We start from the raw sequence: 17,726 nt of genomic DNA on the forward strand, positions 1-17,726 counted from the left end.
ACAGGCCACACGTGAGGAACCAGGCCTTAGAGAACACTGATTAAAGCCCTTTAGAGCCATCAAAGCTCAAGCTAAATAAGATACTCAGCAAGTATTCACAATACTCAAATCTTTTTACAATGTTCAATGAATTAATATAACCCTCTTGAATAAACTGGAGAGGGAAACGGAGAACTTGAAATTAAACTATTAGTAGTTTAAAACAGCAAAATATGGTTATTACATCTTTTACCTTTACAATTAATATATGTTGGACTCTTACAAGTATTAAAATTGAAGATTTTACATATAAATACATAAATGATACAAAACTATATCCAAAATGTGGCAATATTTATAAAAAATACTGAACTTTCAATATAAAATGGCAACTAATGAGAGTTTGAGATAAGTGTAGAGACAGCTCTTAAAGGCCGCTTGAAAGAGATAAAGGAGCATGTCAAGTCCATATTTGGGGGAAGCTCAAAGAATGCCAAAGAGCTCGGTCTGTCACACATTGAGGACATCAGACACTACACACAGTAAAGCAACACAGTGTGGACAGCTCAGCAAACAAGTCAGATACCTTTTATGAGCTCATTTACAGGAGACAGGCAAGCCTTGCATAAACACGATCCCTTTATTCCTCGAAACTTTTCTTTGAGGTAGAGAATTGGGCCAGGCTACTGCTGAAAAGCAAGACAAGGAATGATGAGGCTAAAGCAGCTGTTGAGAGATGAAAAGAATGGGATTCTTAACTCTTGTCTTGATTGCTCTGCCAGCCCTTGTGAACAGAGACCGACTACTCTTCATGACCAGCTCTCCGTGTCACCTTAGCTCCCTACATGTCTCCAATCCCTTGAGATTGGAGAGGTCATTCTTTTAAATAAAACCTACATGACAGGGCCTCCCTGCTGGTGCAAGGGGTTGAGTCACAGTGCTGTGAAGCTACCCATACCCACTGCAGCATGGCACGAGTTTGATCCCCGGCAGGCCAGGGTGCTGGCCACATGATGCAGCAGACCTATCTCACCTGCTGTTCCCCTCAGCAGTGTATTTCAGTCAATCCGCTTGTTCTGTTCCCCACTCTGTGTCTAGTGAGTCCTCTCACTGCCCCCAGCACCTCTGGCCTGTACCCCAGTTCTTGTATGCATAAATAAATCTTTAAAAAAAAAATGACAATGACTCAACTTTCAATATAGTCCAATATAATTTCATACAAATATCATACAAAGCAAACATCAGTTAAAAATCACACAACATAAAAATAAATTTTCTTAAAAACATTTTTTTAATAAAGTTTAAATTCTAATGTTCCAAATGTTTCCTAAGAGTTTATCCTAGGGTGCATTTGCAATGAATTGTAATAGCTGCTGTTACCTTTGTCCTTGGTGAAGGAAAACATTAGGAGAATGGGTTTTTAAGCTAAAGGTGTCTCCACTTGAGTGTCGAGAAGGAGCTTTTCCACCCAAAAGTGAGGCTTCTGCTTCTTTTATTTCCATTGCCCTTTTGTATAGCTCAGCAGCTTTTTCAAAATCCCCTTCTTCATAACTTTGAGAGAAAAAAATTCTTAAAATGAGAATCTAACCTTTTAACAATTCTACATGCCCTACAGGATTCAGAAAAACAAATTGTGAATAATTGTTCACTTTCCCCCTGGCTTTTTCTAGTGTATTCGCTCAGGCAGACCAGTAGAACAGTATCTAAGCTCTTCCTCCTATCTGGACTCTCTGGATCCTCTGATGTCTCATAGGGTCACCATCAAGACAGGGTTAAAATGCATGCAATGACATTGCTAAGGGAAGTTATTCTCTGCATGCTGAGGTAAATAAAGCAAATGTCAACATGTACTTTATGGTGAATTAGCGCTGAGCAAACTGCCAATGTCCCCCCAGGGTCTGCTAGTTGCCAATATAAACCATGCTTCAGGGTACACTGTGTAGACTTCATTTTGCTTCTGGACACTAGGTTAGCATCTCTTGAAGTAAATCAACCAAAAACCCCTCCAAGGGAAAAAACATGCCACAATGAACATTTTATGTTGTTCTGAGTCAAATGAAAGCTGTTCTAAAAGGGAGTATTGGCTGGATGATGAAAGTGAAAAAATTCTTACCTAAGCACAGCTAAGTTTTTTAATGTTTCTCCAACTCGAGGATGCATCCGGCCCAGGCTGTCTTCATAAATCTTTAATGCTCTTTCATATAATGGCAAGGCTTCAATGTGTTTTTTCTTATTTAAAAAGAAAATAATAAAGCTCACTTAAACACACTGGATTTCTGAAATGATTATTAATGTATTCTAGACTAAGCCAATCTATATGGGTAAGCCCTTTTAGAATGTTATTATCCTAAAACATGGGGTTAGACAGATTAATTTATGGTTAATCATAATGGGAAAAGCAGTATAGTAGGAAGTCACAAAAAAACTTTTTTTCAACCTAACTTGGTAACCACTGACTTCACACAATAATACAAACACAAACCTGTTTATGGCTCAGTGGGCATGGTACCTGTTTATCACCCCTCATGGGCCACAGCTTAAAGACAATTTGAGATATAGAGATGGAGTCTCCAGAATTGACAAGACTAAGCCTCTGCCATAAACTAAAGACTCGGTGTTTTACACTAAAAGGAAGGGCCCATCACTTACAAATGTAACTTCAATAATTTATAAGTACTAAAGGAAGGAGAACAGATCACTTAAAATTCCTTTAATTATTATTACTGTGCCTCATCTAATTCATGTTTACCTATATTTTACATTTCTTAATGTCATTCATTCATGAAGAGTTAAAGTGTGGGAACTTACCATTTGGCTATAGAGAACCGCTAGGTTCACCAAGGCAGTAGCTACACTAGGGTGCTTTGGGCCAAAGGATTTCTGCCGAATTTCAACCGCCAGCTCATACAAAGGTACAGCTTTGTCAAGCTTCCCCTAAAAAACAAAAGTGAAATCTAACAAAATATTAAAGCAATAAATACTATCTGATCAGAGCTTTTTCCATAAATCAAAATTGTATGAAAAAGTAATTTTGACGGAGAAAATTTCAGGCGCTTTCCTCCCAGTTTAACGGTTCAGTTTATAGATAACTGAAATGTAATAGAGTATTTGTAGGATAACTGAACATAAAGCATTTTCTCTCATAACTCAGAAAGCCTTTTGGGACTGCCCGTCATTACTCAGTTTCTGGTGAAGTAAAACCAGGCCAGTTAAAGTAGGTTTGCTACTATACATCATTTAGAGTGTCATCAAAATAAGAACTCATTGCCTACCAAATCCTTCTAGAGTTTTCTAATTGTTTTTTTTTTTTTTACTTGAAAGTTGGGCAGCAACAATGGGTCCTTCTCACTAAAACAACAACTTCAGTGTCAGTATGACCAGGCAGCATCCCACAAAGTCCAAATCCACTTTCTACAGCCCTGAAACAACCCTAAATGAAGTGAAAGCTGACTTCTCTGGCATTATTTGGAAAAACAGCTACAAAAATTGCAAACATCAAAAAAAAAAAAAGGACAGAAGGGTTAAAAAGTCACTTCTCCAAAGATGACATAGAGATGGCCAGCAGGCACATGAAAAAAAAAAAAGCTCATTATCACTTATCATGAAGGAAATTCAAATCACAGCCACAGTGAGATACCACCTCACACCTGTGAGAAGGACCCATGTCAAAAAAGACCAGAAACAACATGTGTTAGTGAAGATGTGGACAAAAAGGAACCCTCGCATACTGTTGGCAGGCGTGTAGACTGTTTATGGAAAACAGTATATTAAAATATCTCAAAACATTAAAAATAGATCTACCATATGTCCCAGCAATTCCACTCCCAGATATTTAACCAAAAATTGCAGAAACAAATCTGAAGTGATATCTATACACTCCTATCTTCATCGCAGCACATCTTACAATGGCCAAGCATGCAAACAGCCTACGTGCCCTTAGACAGAGGAGTGGATTAGAAAAATTTCATCTATATACACAATGGAATACTACTCAGTTTTGAACACAAGACAGAACTGAAGGAGATGTGCTAAGTGAAATAAACCAGGAGAAAGACAAATACCAGAGGGTGTGTCACTAATATGTGAAATATAGAGAAACAAAACAGAGTCAGACAAAACCAGTAACAAGCCCTAGAAATATGACTGTAGAATTGAGATTCCCATAGAAGGGCAGGGCGGGGGAGAGCAGAGGAGGAGGGAGCACAGTGGACTATGAGGACTGTCGAGGCCTCGGTGGTGGGTGTGGTGTGATGACATACACCTGAAGGATGTGATCCCATAACTGGTTGTAAACCAATGTTGCTTCAATTAAAAAACAAACAAACACTCATGAAAAATGTCAGTATTGGTTATTTTGGAGAAAAGAGATAATAAACTGTCTTTTTTTGTAAAAAAAAAAATTCCCAACATCACTCAAAGTAGAGCCCTATGGTGAAGAATGGTTACATTTAATTGTTGGCACAGAAGAGAGTGAAATTAAAATCTTCACTTAATCCACACAAATACTTTCTTCATCCCTGACAAATAGGTGATCTGCTATATATTATGGCTGCTTAACACAGTGAAGTTAATACTGTTGAATTTCAGAACTTCTGAAGTATAAGAATAAGGTTTAATTAGAATGCTGATAAATGCATTTGTATTTAGAATACATTTTAACAAATCTAAACCAGTACTTTAAGTATGAAACAGTATTTTTAAATGTTCTACTCAGCTATTTGTTAAAAATTAAATCACTCCACAAAAATCTGCAAAGAGCTGATGAGACTCAACAACAACAAAGAAAATAATCCAGTCAAAAAATGGGCAGAAGAGCTAAAAAGAAACTTCTCTGAAGAGGAAATGCAAATGGCCAACAGGCATATGAAAAAATGTTCAACATCACTTGTCATCAGGGAAATGCAAATCAAAACTACCATGAGATACCATCTTACACCAGTGAGAATGGCACATATTTAAAAAACTAGCAACAACAAATGTTGGCGAGGATGTGGAGAAAAAGGAACTCTTCTGCACTGCTGGTGGGAGTGCAAACTGGTCCAACCACCATGGAGAGCTGTGTGGAGATTTCTGGACCTACTAAACATAGAGCTTCCATAGGATCCAGCAATTCCACTCCTAGGTATTTACCCAAAGGACACAGAAACATCCATTCCAAAGAGCACCTGCACCCCTATGTTTATAGCAGCACTGTTTACAATAGCTAAGCTTTGGAAACAGCCCAAATGCCCAAAAATAGATGACTGGGTCAAGAAGATGTGGTACATATATACCATGGAATATTACTCAGCATTCAAAAAAGATAAACACAAGCAATTTGCAGCAACATGGATGGCGCTGGAAGGGCTCATGCTCAGCGAAATAAGCCAGAAAGAAAAAGAAAAATACCGGATGGTCTCACTCATAGCAGGAATCTAGAAAACTTAAATAAGGGACCAGGAAAATGAATAACTATAAGAAAGTGAAAATCAAAATCAACAAAAATCTATGAACCAGAGACACTTTTGGTGGGGTGGGTGGCGGGAGGGGAGGGATTGGGGTCAAAATGGGGGGGTTGCAATTGTATGGGGAATATAAAAATAAAATTTATTATTAAAAAAAATATTAGACATCTACACAGAGAATGGGATAAGGGAGGGTGATGAGTAAAAAAAAAAAAAACAAGAGGGAAGGTCTTAGTTATCTGAAATATCATTATGGCTATTTTGTTGAAAAAAAATAAAAAAATAAAAATTAAATCACTGACTTTACAGCTCACAGTAAATAATCTATGGGTCAGAAGATTTTGCAAACAGTAAACAGAGCTTAATTGGTATGTTATAAAGCACATGTAAGTATGCCCAGGAACCTTACCATTTTCTTATATAGGATTGCGAGATGCTTCACAGTATAAGCCAAAGAAGGGTGGTCAGGAGCTAGAGCTCTTCTCCGAATGTCTAAGGCTCTTTCATAAAGTTCTTCTGCTTTCCCATACTGCTTCTTTTCATTGCAGAGAGCAGCCAGATTATTCAAAGACTGGGCACAGTCGGGGTGATCTGGGCCCAGAACTCGCTCCCTCATTTCTAAGGAACGCTTCAGAAACTGGTCCGCTGTTCTAGGAACAAAACCCAGAATAGTTGAAATAGTTTATTTCCTAGAGGTCAGATTCCCTAGCCCTAATTAGATAAAGAACTGAGGCATTTTTATTCTAAAGTCCAAGCAAGTGAGATAAAGGATTAAGCTCAAAACCCTCTCTCTCTCTGGCCCCCCATCCTTTCTTGTCCATTTCTAGAAAAGAAAAATGTAGCCCGAAGAGTTTGAGGACCAAAAGCACCCCAATTGTGTCCTCAGCTCTCCACTCACTTCTAAAGACAAACCCCTAATTATTCTCCAAAACAAACCTTCTATATTTTTAAAATTATCAGACCTAACTCAAATAAAAGAGCTTGATAACTCGCTCTCCCTTTGGAGTTAACACTAAATAATTTTCAATAAAAAAATCTTTTGTGGGGCCTCCCCGGTGACACAGTGGGTTGAGCGCCGTGCTGTGAAGCTGTCCCACATGGCGCAGCAGACCTCTCCTGTCTTGCCCCTGTTCCCCTCAGCAGTGTATTTCTGTTGTCTGCCTGTTCTGTTCCCTGCTCTGCCTCTGGTGAATCCTCTCACCCTCCTGTGCCTCTGACCTGTACCCCAGCTCTTGTATAAAAATAAATAAATCGGGTTTCCCCGGTGGCGCAGCGGTTGAGCGCTGGGTTGCAAAGCTGCCCACAGCCTCTGCAGCGCCAGTTCAATCCCCGGCTGCTCCCTGGCCACCAGAGGAGGGTCCCACATGGCGTGCAGACCTCTCCTGCCGCCCGCTGCTCCCCTCAGCAGTGTACTTCGGTCCTTCTGCCTGTTCTGTTCCCCACTCTGGCTCTGGTGAATTCTCTCACCCTCCCGCGCTTCTGACTGTACCCAGTGCTTGTATAAATAAATAAATAAATAAATCTTTAAAAAAAAAAAAAAAAAGGTAAAAAATAAATCTTTTTAAAAAAAAATCTTTTGTGAAATGAGCTAAATAGTTTTACATTTTTCTGATATCCAATGTGTGAAATTTGCTTTATTTATCTGACAGCCAAAGGAATATAAAACCACTCATTTTTCAGAAAGTATAAATATTAACGCCATTTTTGCCTTTTATCTTCAAATAAACAAGAGTAAAACTACCAGCCATAGATATTGATATTTTTGTTTTCTCTTTGTCCCAAATTTCTTCTGAGAAGCCTTGTGCACAGTATCATAAATGTCATAAATTCGTTCCACACTAGGGAATCTGCAGAACTTCTCAGCTACTAGAGAAGCAGCAGCGACAATGCCAGGGCCTTGGGCCAGTGTGTCTGTGTGCATGGTTCATGCACGGATCTAGCACATTCCCTCCCATTGTTTCAGCCTGACTTGATAGAAATGGAAAACAGCTTTGGACCTAGATGGCCAAGTGCACACTTGTTTCATCATTAACCCCACGGTACTCACTCCAGGTTATTCTGCAGATAGTAGAGAACACCCAGTTCATTGAGGGTCCGAGCATTGTCAGGTGTGTCTTTACCTAACGTAAGTTCTTCCAACTGCAAGGCCCGTCTACGTAAAAGGGCAAATCCATACTGGAGCAAACACAGAATATGAACAACAGCTATTAAGTGAGTGCAGCCTCTGATTCTGAACAATGTGCTGGGTACTAAAATATCCTTTGTTTCTTCCCTTTAAAGCAGATTACTATATTTTTAAGCATCACCTGAATTAGTCTAATGGTTATTGATGATACTCATATTTCCACAAACCATCACCTTTGAAAACTGGGCAAAAAATGTTCTGTGAACTGATAAGACATTTTAGCAAAGCAAACTGAATCCCAAAGTCCTTCCAAAAGATCAAGAAACGGAACTATCATGCAGGTATTAGTGACTGCATTGGGAAATGCTTCAACATCAGGTACTTAAAACTGCACAGAACACTTGCAACTAGTAGATAAGTAAGTTCTGGAGACTGAAGGCAGAGGACAATGAATACAGACAACAATACTGTGTTATAACTACCAAGCTTGCTAAGAGATTGGACCTTACTTGTTCCCACCATAAAAAAAATGATTGTGTGATGAGCAAGGTGCTAACCATAGCTACAACAGCAATCAGAGTGCAACAGAGAAATATATCAAGTTGACATGTTATCTACCTGAATTTATGCTAGGTCATATGTCAAATATATATCAAAAAAGTTCCTCAGAACATTTTAAGTTAAAATATAGATACTACAAATAGATTTATCAGAAAAATGAAAATAAATTTTTTGTACCCAAGGGTAAGAACTTCTTTACATTTGAATCTAATACAAAATGTTCACTAAATTTTTGGTATTTCCTTTACTAACCCTTCAATGAAAAAAACTGAAGCAACTTTAAACTTGATCTTCCAAAGTCTAACCTTCAAATGAAGTTTTCACTTGAAAAGTTTTTTAATTTTCCCCAGTTTATTGAGATAATATTAACATAACATTGTGTGTGTCTAAGGTGTATAACATGATAGTCTGATACACATCCAGCATACAATGGTTACCACAACATTCAGTTCTGCTTTTTGAAAGTCTATTAAATTGTACTTCTCAGTAATACTAATATTTAAACATGCAATATAAATAACACAATGTTAGTATTTTTATGCATCTTGATTATGATATACTTTTTTCCTCTTTGCTTCAAAACCAAACCCAAAAGAAATCTCTCATTACCAAGTTGCCTTTTCTCCTTGTTTCTTTCTGACGAATTTTAAAGGATTTTTTCCTAAAATGTTCAGCTTGTTCATATCTTAAAAAAAAAAAAAAAAAAAGGAAAGGAAGTCAAGCAAAAAGACATAGGTGCAAAGTATCGCACTTCAAGGAAATGAAAGCACTCCCTCATCTAGTATAAAGCCATTTGTTTTTACTATTAAACACAGCATCATTTCTAGAAGTGATAGTCACAGGGAATTAAAACTCTTTAACAAAAACCTTCATGGAACAAAAAAGGGTAGTCTTTTATGTAGCAGGCATTTGAACAGATGTTTAACTCATTTAACCCACAGTGAATCTGTGGAGGACACACTAACTAAAAGAAAAGCTTCAATTTTAGTTTGCTCTATCCTCTTCTGCACAGGCTAATTTTTGGTGCAATATTCACAAAACTTGTGTGGAAAAAAAAAAACTTCTAAAAATTAAAAGAAATAATTCCAACACGTATTACTTATGGAGCAAAAGAAATGACTTCCGATGGAGGAAGATGTGACATTCAGTCAGTGTCTAGTTGATAAGAGAGACTTTTTATCATTCCAGGGACTGGCAAAGTTTTGCTGTAAAGAGCCAGATAATAAATATTTTAGGCTTGGGGTCACATGCCCCAAACACAGAACTCTGCTATGGACACAGGGAAGCAGTGAAAACCTACAGCTGTGTTTCTAGAAGACCTTCTTTACAAAACAGGGGGCATCAGGAGCTGGCCTGAGGCCCATGGCTGGCTGCCTCCAATCTTAATAGTGGCAAAGCTAGTCTGGGAAGGGGTTCCATGCAAGTCTGGCCACAAGACCCCATGTTCCTGCTCTGTCCTCACAATCTATAGATCATAATAATCTGTAGCTCTAATTTGCTGTTTGCCCCCATGAACACCCAGACCAAGAATTCATATTTGAATCTCATGCATTCAAAAGAATATACTTAGGAAAATGATAGCCACAAGACAAAGCCCACTACTTAAGCACACTGAGGTCTCTAACTCCTTGTCATAAAACCAGAGTATTAGTGATCTAAATCTTACTTATTTTGTTTCTGGTACAAAGTTGCAAGGGCCTCAAGTTCACGAGCAATATGTGGATGGTCTGCACCGTAAGCATTTTCTGAGATTTCCAGGGCCTGTTTATACAGCTGCTCTGCGTTGCCGAACTTCTTCCACTGCACGTACACACTTGCGAGTTGGTGGAGGGACTGGGCCACTCTTGGGTGATCAGGATCTAAAGCTGTTTCTCGAATTTCTAGAGATCTCTGCAAAGGCACCACAGCCTAGGAAATAAGTTGAAAGGCTCTGAGATTTGCCATCTGGTGGACACACTAGTGGAATCTACATGACCTTCCAGCAAGGAAGGTGAGTAAACATGAAAACCCACATGTTGTATCCCTGCTAGGTTACCTGACTGAGAAGGCCAAGATCCTTGAGAAACCGCCCCAGGGTTTCGTAGAGGTCGGCTAAGCAGAGCATGTTCTCCTCGCCCTCACAGTCTTTCTCGTACTGTTTCAGGGAATCAAAGTACTCTGCGGCCATGGCGCCCTTGTCTTTGCCAACAAACTGCCAGTAACTCAGCAACTCAGCAAAGTGTCCTCTGGCAAACAAATAACAGCAATTTGATGAAAAACAAACTTTAAAACCCAGTATCAAGTGAAGAGGCCAGAATTCATAGCAACCTATTATTGGCAATTTGTTAGTAGTCAAGACTGCGGCCTCAGCTCATCATCTGGGCCCAGCCCCAAAATGAGAGATGATGGAAATTAGAACAGAATAAACTACAGGCAAACCATCATGATATTTACATTGCCTTTCATCAAGGCAAGTAAGCCTGCGCATCTGTAGCGGATGCTATGCAGGATGAGAGAGCTCGAGAATGAATCTGATTTCAAAGGAAGCATGAAAATTGGGGTGGAACTCAGACTTAACTTACAAGGTGTCACAAAGAAATTAGAACTCACTCAGGGGCAAAACAAATCATGTACCTACATTTTGAGAAATGTCTAAATTCTGAAGTGAGATAGAAAACCCCTCGTGGGGCTGGGTGGTCAGAAGCTAGCTCAAAGACGCCCACCACTAGCAAAGTCACACACAGCAGGAGAGGCAGGCAGCACGGCTATGAGATGGACCAGACTTCCTATAAAGGCAGCTCGGCCAGAACCTGGAGGCTGCTCGTAAAGAAGCCTGAAGACCTGAGAGGCGGACATCATGAGCCTCCTCGTGGGGGGAAGGGGTGCGTTTAAACCTGTTTAAGTGGGAGTTTAAGATATAAAGCTCTCAGCTGTTTATGTTTTCCTTGATGATCTTTGAGGCATATATACACAACGGAATATTATTCAACAATCAAAAAAGATAAACTCATGCCATTCACAGCAACGTGGATGGAGCTAGAAGGAATTGTGCTCAGTGAAATAAGCCCGAAGGAAAAAGAAAAGTATCAGATAGTTTCACTTATAGCAGGAATATAGGGGAACCCAATAAGACATCAGTGTATAAAAAAAATAATAACAGTACAAAACACAACAAAGCAAAAGCGGACAATTATAAATCAGCGACATCCTGCAGGGGCAGAGGAGGGAGAAGGATCAGAGGGAGGGAAGGAGGAGCACAGGGGACTGAGGTGATGGTGCATGGGTGCCCTGGGGAAGGAAACAATGGGGACTACACCTGAGGGGATGGGGGGAAGCAAATATTGTTTAAAAATGAACAATGATGTAAAAAAATTTTAAAAATTAATAAAAAAAAGAGAAGATATAAAGCTCTCTCAAGGCCATTCCAGCTCTGATTGTATGAAGACAGCAATCCTCTCTTTTCTACTTGGAAAACGTAGATTCTGGTGGCAACTAGGACACGGTCTTAACATTTCTCCCAGTGTTTTATTTTTCAGGTACCACAGAAATGGGACGACTTTTTAAATTAAAATGCCATTTTTCTCCGTTATGCTGAACAACCATTTAAATCTGTTTCTGCAAATGAGTGTCTTACCTTTTATAAAGGTTTTGAGACACGAAGAGGTTGAGAAGGCAATCGTGCAGCTTCTGTCTACTTCCCTGCTGCTGGAAAAGCCAGGGGAGCTCATCTGCGCCCCTCCAGGTCACTCGGTCCTGACTAGTCCAAGAGAAGCAAGGACAACACTCAATAGACCCTCCTGCAGCGAGGTCGCTGCAACAGGCTTCAGACAAAGGCAGAAGGAAGGAAAACACATTTAACATGTATGGATGGATGGACTTTATGTATGGACTCAACACTGAGAAAATTAGGTCAAAACCAGAAACTCTCCCAACCTATGAAAATAAACAAATTGATATGCAGGGACCATCAACCAAACTCTAAAGATATTTCCTAAAATTGAACTATTGAAAAACACTCAATGGACCCAAATATATATACATGAATATACAGACGTACATACATTTTAAAGATATTTAGATGAACAGAGTAAAAACAAAGAAATGATCATGCATTGGTTTTTCCCTAAGTTTGAATCTTTTAGCCTACTATTAAAAGACTATTGAAATTTCACTAACTTCTGCAAAAGGGAAAAAAAACCCAAAAAACCGAAAGACTTATAAAATCATCTTTTGTTTTTTTGACATTAACAAAATAGGGAAAGGATTTAATACTTTTGGTAACAATTAAATTTTTATACATGTAAGTGTAAACCATAAAAAGCCTCGTTAAAAGTCTAAGAAAGAAATGAGAAAGAGGGACCACCCTGGTGGCACAAGGGGTTAAGACGCAACCTATAAAGCTGTGCACAGCCACTGCAGCATGAGTTTGATTCCCTGGCTGGCCAGGGAGCTACCCACATGGCGCAGCAGACCTCTCCTGACTCACCCGCTGCTCCCCTCAGCAGTGTATTTCAGTTAGTTTGCCTGTTCTGCTCCCCACTCTGTCTCTGGTGAATCCTCTCACCCCCTGCATCTCTGGCCTGTACCCCAGTTCTTGTATGCATAAATAAATAAATCTTTCAAAAAAAAAAAAAAAAGAAATGAGACAGTGTGTATTGTAGAAGTCACAGAACATGGACATTTACTGTAAATACCTGAGCTGCATGGTGAAGTAATTGATTAGCTTTTGCCTATATGAAGAAATAATGGGGGGACCTTCCAGGTACTCCAGTCTCACTGCTTCCCAAGCCTAAGGAGAAAAAAAAAATACTACAGTCTTTTTTTGTAAGTCAATGTCCATCTAACAAAGAATTTGTAAAAAAGAATTTACAATTATTTCAGTTTCATAAAGAAATAGCATTAGAGTATTTTAAAATTCAGGATATATTTATGGGTTAGGAGAATAAAAATTCCTATACTAATATTTTAAGTACTCAAAATCATGTAATTCAAACATTTAATTAAAACTTACTCTAAATACTAAATGTGGATTGAAAAAGTATTAAAGAGAATAAATTACATCTAAGCAAAATACAATAAAGGAGAAAGATAAGCCTATAAAATTATTAACATCTCACACTCATTCACAAATGAAAAAATTAATTTGCATTTGCATGCATATATATACATACATACACACATACCTATATACATATACCATATATATATATAAAACCATGGCATTACAAGTGGTAAGAATACTCCTAAACATTGACTGTGTGCCAGACATCACGTCCAGTACTTCACAAGGACCAAGGACCTCTCTATTCTCTTCACAACCCTGTGGCAAGCTGGGAAGGTATGCCCAAGGCTGAGAGAGACCATGACAGAGCTTGAGTGACTTACAGTCTATGTTAGTACAATATATATAATTCTGCCAACAATTCATCAAAACACATAATTGAAAAATAATTATTTCTTTCTTTTCTAGAAAGAAACTACTTTTTAACGTAGTAGCCAGTTCAGAAGAGAATGACATAAGAATGGCATAAGAATACTCTTAGCCAAATTTTACTTATAGCCAAAATCGCTGTAAAAAAAATAGGTAATGCCAAAGTTCAGATTTCAACTTTGTCTTGTCATTGAAACATTCAAAATAATATGGTATAGTATAGCATAATACAGTATGCAGTGATGCATGACATGTAAAGGCTTAAAAAAATTGTTTCAAGATACTTAAAATAACATTTACCTGAAGATGTTGAAACTTCAGCAAGCCACACCCATAAGTCAACAAACCCATTTTGTGTAAACTGTGAATAAGAGAGGTCAAGACAGCCCAGGACATGTCAGGATAGAGTTCCATCAATTCTGACTCACTCACTCCGTTGTGACTAACATTCACAAGGCACAGAATCTAGAGAGAAAAACAAATGAACAGTAATTCAGAATGATCAAGAAGCACCTCTAGAAATAACTAACAGTAAAGTTTCCATAAGTCTTTTTAAGTTTATTTAATGTCTTATTCACACTTATAATTAAAATGCTTTAGTGAAACAACAGATTTCTTAGATTAAAACACACTTTCCAAAAGGCATTAATGAAGAATAAAATAGTACCATATATATGATATACATATAGTTCTTTTCACTATATCTAGCATACCGAAGATAACACAAATATAGAAAAACATTTAGTGAAAATTAAAACTGCAGGACATGTATGATTAAAACTAATGCCAGCATTCCAATTCTGGCAACACGGTAGAAGACAACAGCCTTCTGCTATATTCAAATGCTTAGTGATCAGACGATATAGAATCATTTCAAAAAGTGCAGCTGCACCTGCCAAAAGAGTTAGAAATTCTGCAGGTGCCAACAATGACCAGGAGATTGAAAAATCAGAGGGCTAGGTCCTAGAACTATGGCCCGGGTCAGGGGCACAGAGGACAGGCAGCAGTCCCAGTAAGTTAAGGGTGGGGTCTTCAAGGTGCAGTAGGGATGGAATGTGAGGCCCTAAGCCCCAAGGTGGAGGAGCTGGAATCAGAATGCTTGCCAACACCGGACCCTTTGAGGGCTGTGCCCTCAGTGAGGGGGAGCATGAGGGAAACATCACCCACAGGCATGGGCAGAAAACAAGGATGCTTATGGGTTTGGAAGAAGGATGAAAAATCAAAATCCCAGAAATCCCCAAGATGGTAAATTAACAAAAATGGGTCCCGGTTGAAACTGTAAGAATTCAGGAAGCACTGCTAGATATAAAGTACATTTTCAAGAATCAAAATTGAATACACTAGCTACAAACAATTTTAAAGTTTTATTTGAACTACAGAGGTCTTCAAGGAAATCTGCATAGAGATGTATAGGACCTTAATGGGAGAGAATATTACACAGAAGCATAAAAGAAGATGACTAAACAAATGGAGAGCTGCGTCATTTGCCACAGAGGAGAAGGCTTATTCGATAATTCTCCCCAAACTTATTTCTAAACCCAATGTGACTCCAACTGAAATTCCAAAATGCACTTCTGTGGCACTCGCTGAGCCAATTCTAAGGGGACATGTGGAAAATGAGCCAAAGAGGGGGGCTTGCCCAAACTTCTAAGCTTATTCCAAAGACCTAATAATGAAGACATTGTAAGAGTGGTCAGAAACTGGCAAAACTGGAACAAAAGAGCCGAGAAATAGACTCGGGTTCATAAGTGAGCGTGACAGCTGAGAGGTGGCCTTCCACGCCCGTGGACAAAACGTACTCCAGTAAAAAGAACTAAATATGACAAATGATTAAAACATAGATTCTTTCTCACACATAAGCAGAAATAATGAGTTAAGGGCTTACACTAAAAGAACAAAACTAAAACATTTTGAAGGGAAAAATAAAGATAACAAAGGATTTTTTAGGTAAGATGCAAAAGGCATAAACATGAAAGAAACTATTGATAACTGACATTATCTAAATCAAACTTTGCACAGTGAATAAAACTGTAAGCTAAAAAATAAGAAACAAGCAGGAAGACATTAATTTGCAAACTCTATAACAAAGGATTTGTATTCAGCGTACAGAACATTTCTTCTTGATCCCACAAACCAAGAAGAAAACAAGTCATTAAAAAATGGGTAAAGACCTTGAATCAGCAATTCACGTAAGAGGAAACAAGAGTAGCTAATAAATATGACAAGATGGAAAAATCTCGATGAAAATCAGGAAAAGTCCACTTTCCCAAGAGCTTCCTCCTGTGGATACTTGAAGTGCGTTTAAGCACACATTAAAAAAAATTCACTGTTTATCTCAATTTACACACAAACACAAGACAGGACAACCCCATCTTATTCGTTGTGATGCTTTACCTGCTTCATCAGCTCCTTCTCCCGATCGTTGCCCAGTGAGTCCTGGACAGACCGCAGGACAAGTCTATACAGTGAAATGGTGTCCTGACTCTGGAAACACTGCTGAAGGATTTTATCCAAGTTCCCGGCTTTCCCGGCACTGCTGGAATTGAAAGTAGACAGTTTGTTACAGACTGCCAATATCTGTGGGAAATTTGGGGTAAATAAAGAGTGTTTTTGCACTGCAACTGACAACAGGGACTCGGCAATACGGGTACAGGACAGTGGCAGCTGTGTGGGGCTGCTGGAGTCACCACGTTTATTGCAGTAAACATTTCATTCAATTTAATACACATTCACTGGGATTTACTAAATGCTAAGCAGTTACTGCATATTATGGAACACAGAGGTGAGTAAGGCAGAGTCTTATGATCCAGAAGCATGCCATCTGCATACAGGAAGCAGGAAGAGTATGGTAAATAAGTATTATTAGTTATTAGCCATACAAATTAGTTTAGAGACAAAATTTGGAAAACATCAAGATAAGGTAAATCAATAAATGCTGGGGGGTGTTTTGAAATAACCTGTAATTCTAGGATTGATCTCCCCCCCAAATCAGACAGGATTTTCTCAATGCTGACAGCAGTGTTTTCACTGTGCATCACCATGGCATGGGGAGCGAAGGTCAGCGGCAGCCCTGTAGGCCCCGGGAGGCAATGCTATCATAAGCATTAAGAACGCAGATTACCTAGATGTAGGGACCTCTCCAGGAGAAAAACTTTTATGAGAGACACCAATCTTAAGGAAGGGCAAACATCTAGAGCCAAGGTCTTGTCACATGAAGTCATCTCCTCCTCATCATGTGAGACCCCTCCTCTCTCGAAACCACAGACCCCTACCCCATTCCTTAGCCCAGGACTTAAATCCCTGCTTTATCCCATAACTTTAGGATCCACAGCCATGTAAATTCTTCATATGTGTGTAATTAAAAGTGGGCCTTTTCTCCTACTGATCTAGTTGATCTTCACTTGTGTGCTTGTCCAGCCTGAAAGGAACCCAGAGGAGGAGGTGCTCCCCGGAGCTCTGGCACATTCATCCAGTTTCTTTTTAAGATACAGAGACATGAGGAGGAGAGAAGGGACAGAAGTGGCGTAATGAGTCCAACACACATCATGAGACGTATGGACAGTCACAATCACTTCTGGGTTGTACCGATACAGCTACTGATAACCACAACAGACAAATACTTTGCCAAACTCTGTAAACGGTGGGAAAGGGAAGTAGAACCATCTAGAACCATCACTAAGCTTTAGGAGATTTTTTTCATTTCAAATTTGGTGCTTAAGATGGAAATATGGAAGTCAAAGACAGGAATACTAGATTCAGTGTCTAGAAGAGTTGTGCTAGGATTACTATCAATGCTGATGCAGACCCCAAAAAAGTATTCATCTTCTCTACCCCTGGCTGTGAACAGAGTGGAGTGAAAGTTTACAGGAGAGATGAAAGTAGCAAAACTTTCTAATGTTTCTCTAAAGGCAAATCACTAGCGGACATAGAAGAATCCATTTCCAATGAAAGGTTTGTCAGGATTCGGGAAGAAAGACAATTAAAAAGTCCTACCTGCATACCAACCTACGGATACTCCAGACACCTGAAACAAAACACTTATACTCAAGAGGCCTCAAGCAGGGTGACAGTGAGCTCCACTGAGAACCCAAATGTGGGTAAAGAGACCCTTTGCAGTCCCCAGTAGGGAAAAGGTTAGTGTGATGACAATTAAACAAACATCAAGTTCTGATAATTCAAGAGCTGTGATTTTCAGTCCTGAGTCACA

The 17,726-nt window shown here is 39.0% G+C and overlaps 1 protein-coding gene across 2 annotated transcripts in view; it reads right to left on the reverse strand.

Annotated features, from left to right (window-relative positions):
- Positions 1 to 1,355: 1,355 nt before the first annotated feature.
- The window catches only part of NPHP3 (nephrocystin 3), a gene marked incomplete at both ends in the record, with an annotated part of 32,038 nt that continues 15,667 nt past the window's right edge, over positions 1,356 to 17,726 (reverse strand). Inside the window, 12 exons of one of the 2 annotated variants that reach the window (XM_084247218.1) lie at positions 1,356 to 1,530; positions 2,093 to 2,208; positions 2,788 to 2,913; positions 5,833 to 6,073; positions 7,471 to 7,598; positions 8,719 to 8,794; positions 9,776 to 10,017; positions 10,145 to 10,334; positions 11,723 to 11,845; positions 12,783 to 12,877; positions 13,820 to 13,984; positions 15,914 to 16,052. In XM_084247218.1, the coding sequence (XP_084103344.1) occupies positions 1,356 to 1,530; positions 2,093 to 2,208; positions 2,788 to 2,913; positions 5,833 to 6,073; positions 7,471 to 7,598; positions 8,719 to 8,794; positions 9,776 to 10,017; positions 10,145 to 10,334; positions 11,723 to 11,845; positions 12,783 to 12,877; positions 13,820 to 13,984; positions 15,914 to 16,052 (1,816 nt within the window). Of the gene's footprint in view, positions 1,531 to 2,092; positions 2,209 to 2,787; positions 2,914 to 5,832; positions 6,074 to 7,470; positions 7,599 to 8,718; positions 8,795 to 9,775; positions 10,018 to 10,144; positions 10,335 to 11,722; positions 11,846 to 12,782; positions 12,878 to 13,819; positions 13,985 to 15,913; positions 16,056 to 17,726 lie in introns of both variants that reach the window. The other variant, XM_084247217.1, reaches the window with a different exon arrangement.

Source organism: Talpa europaea, assembly GCF_964194135.1.
Source record: "Talpa europaea genome assembly, chromosome: 11".
In the NCBI taxonomy this organism is placed as follows: domain Eukaryota; kingdom Metazoa; phylum Chordata; class Mammalia; order Eulipotyphla; family Talpidae; genus Talpa; species Talpa europaea.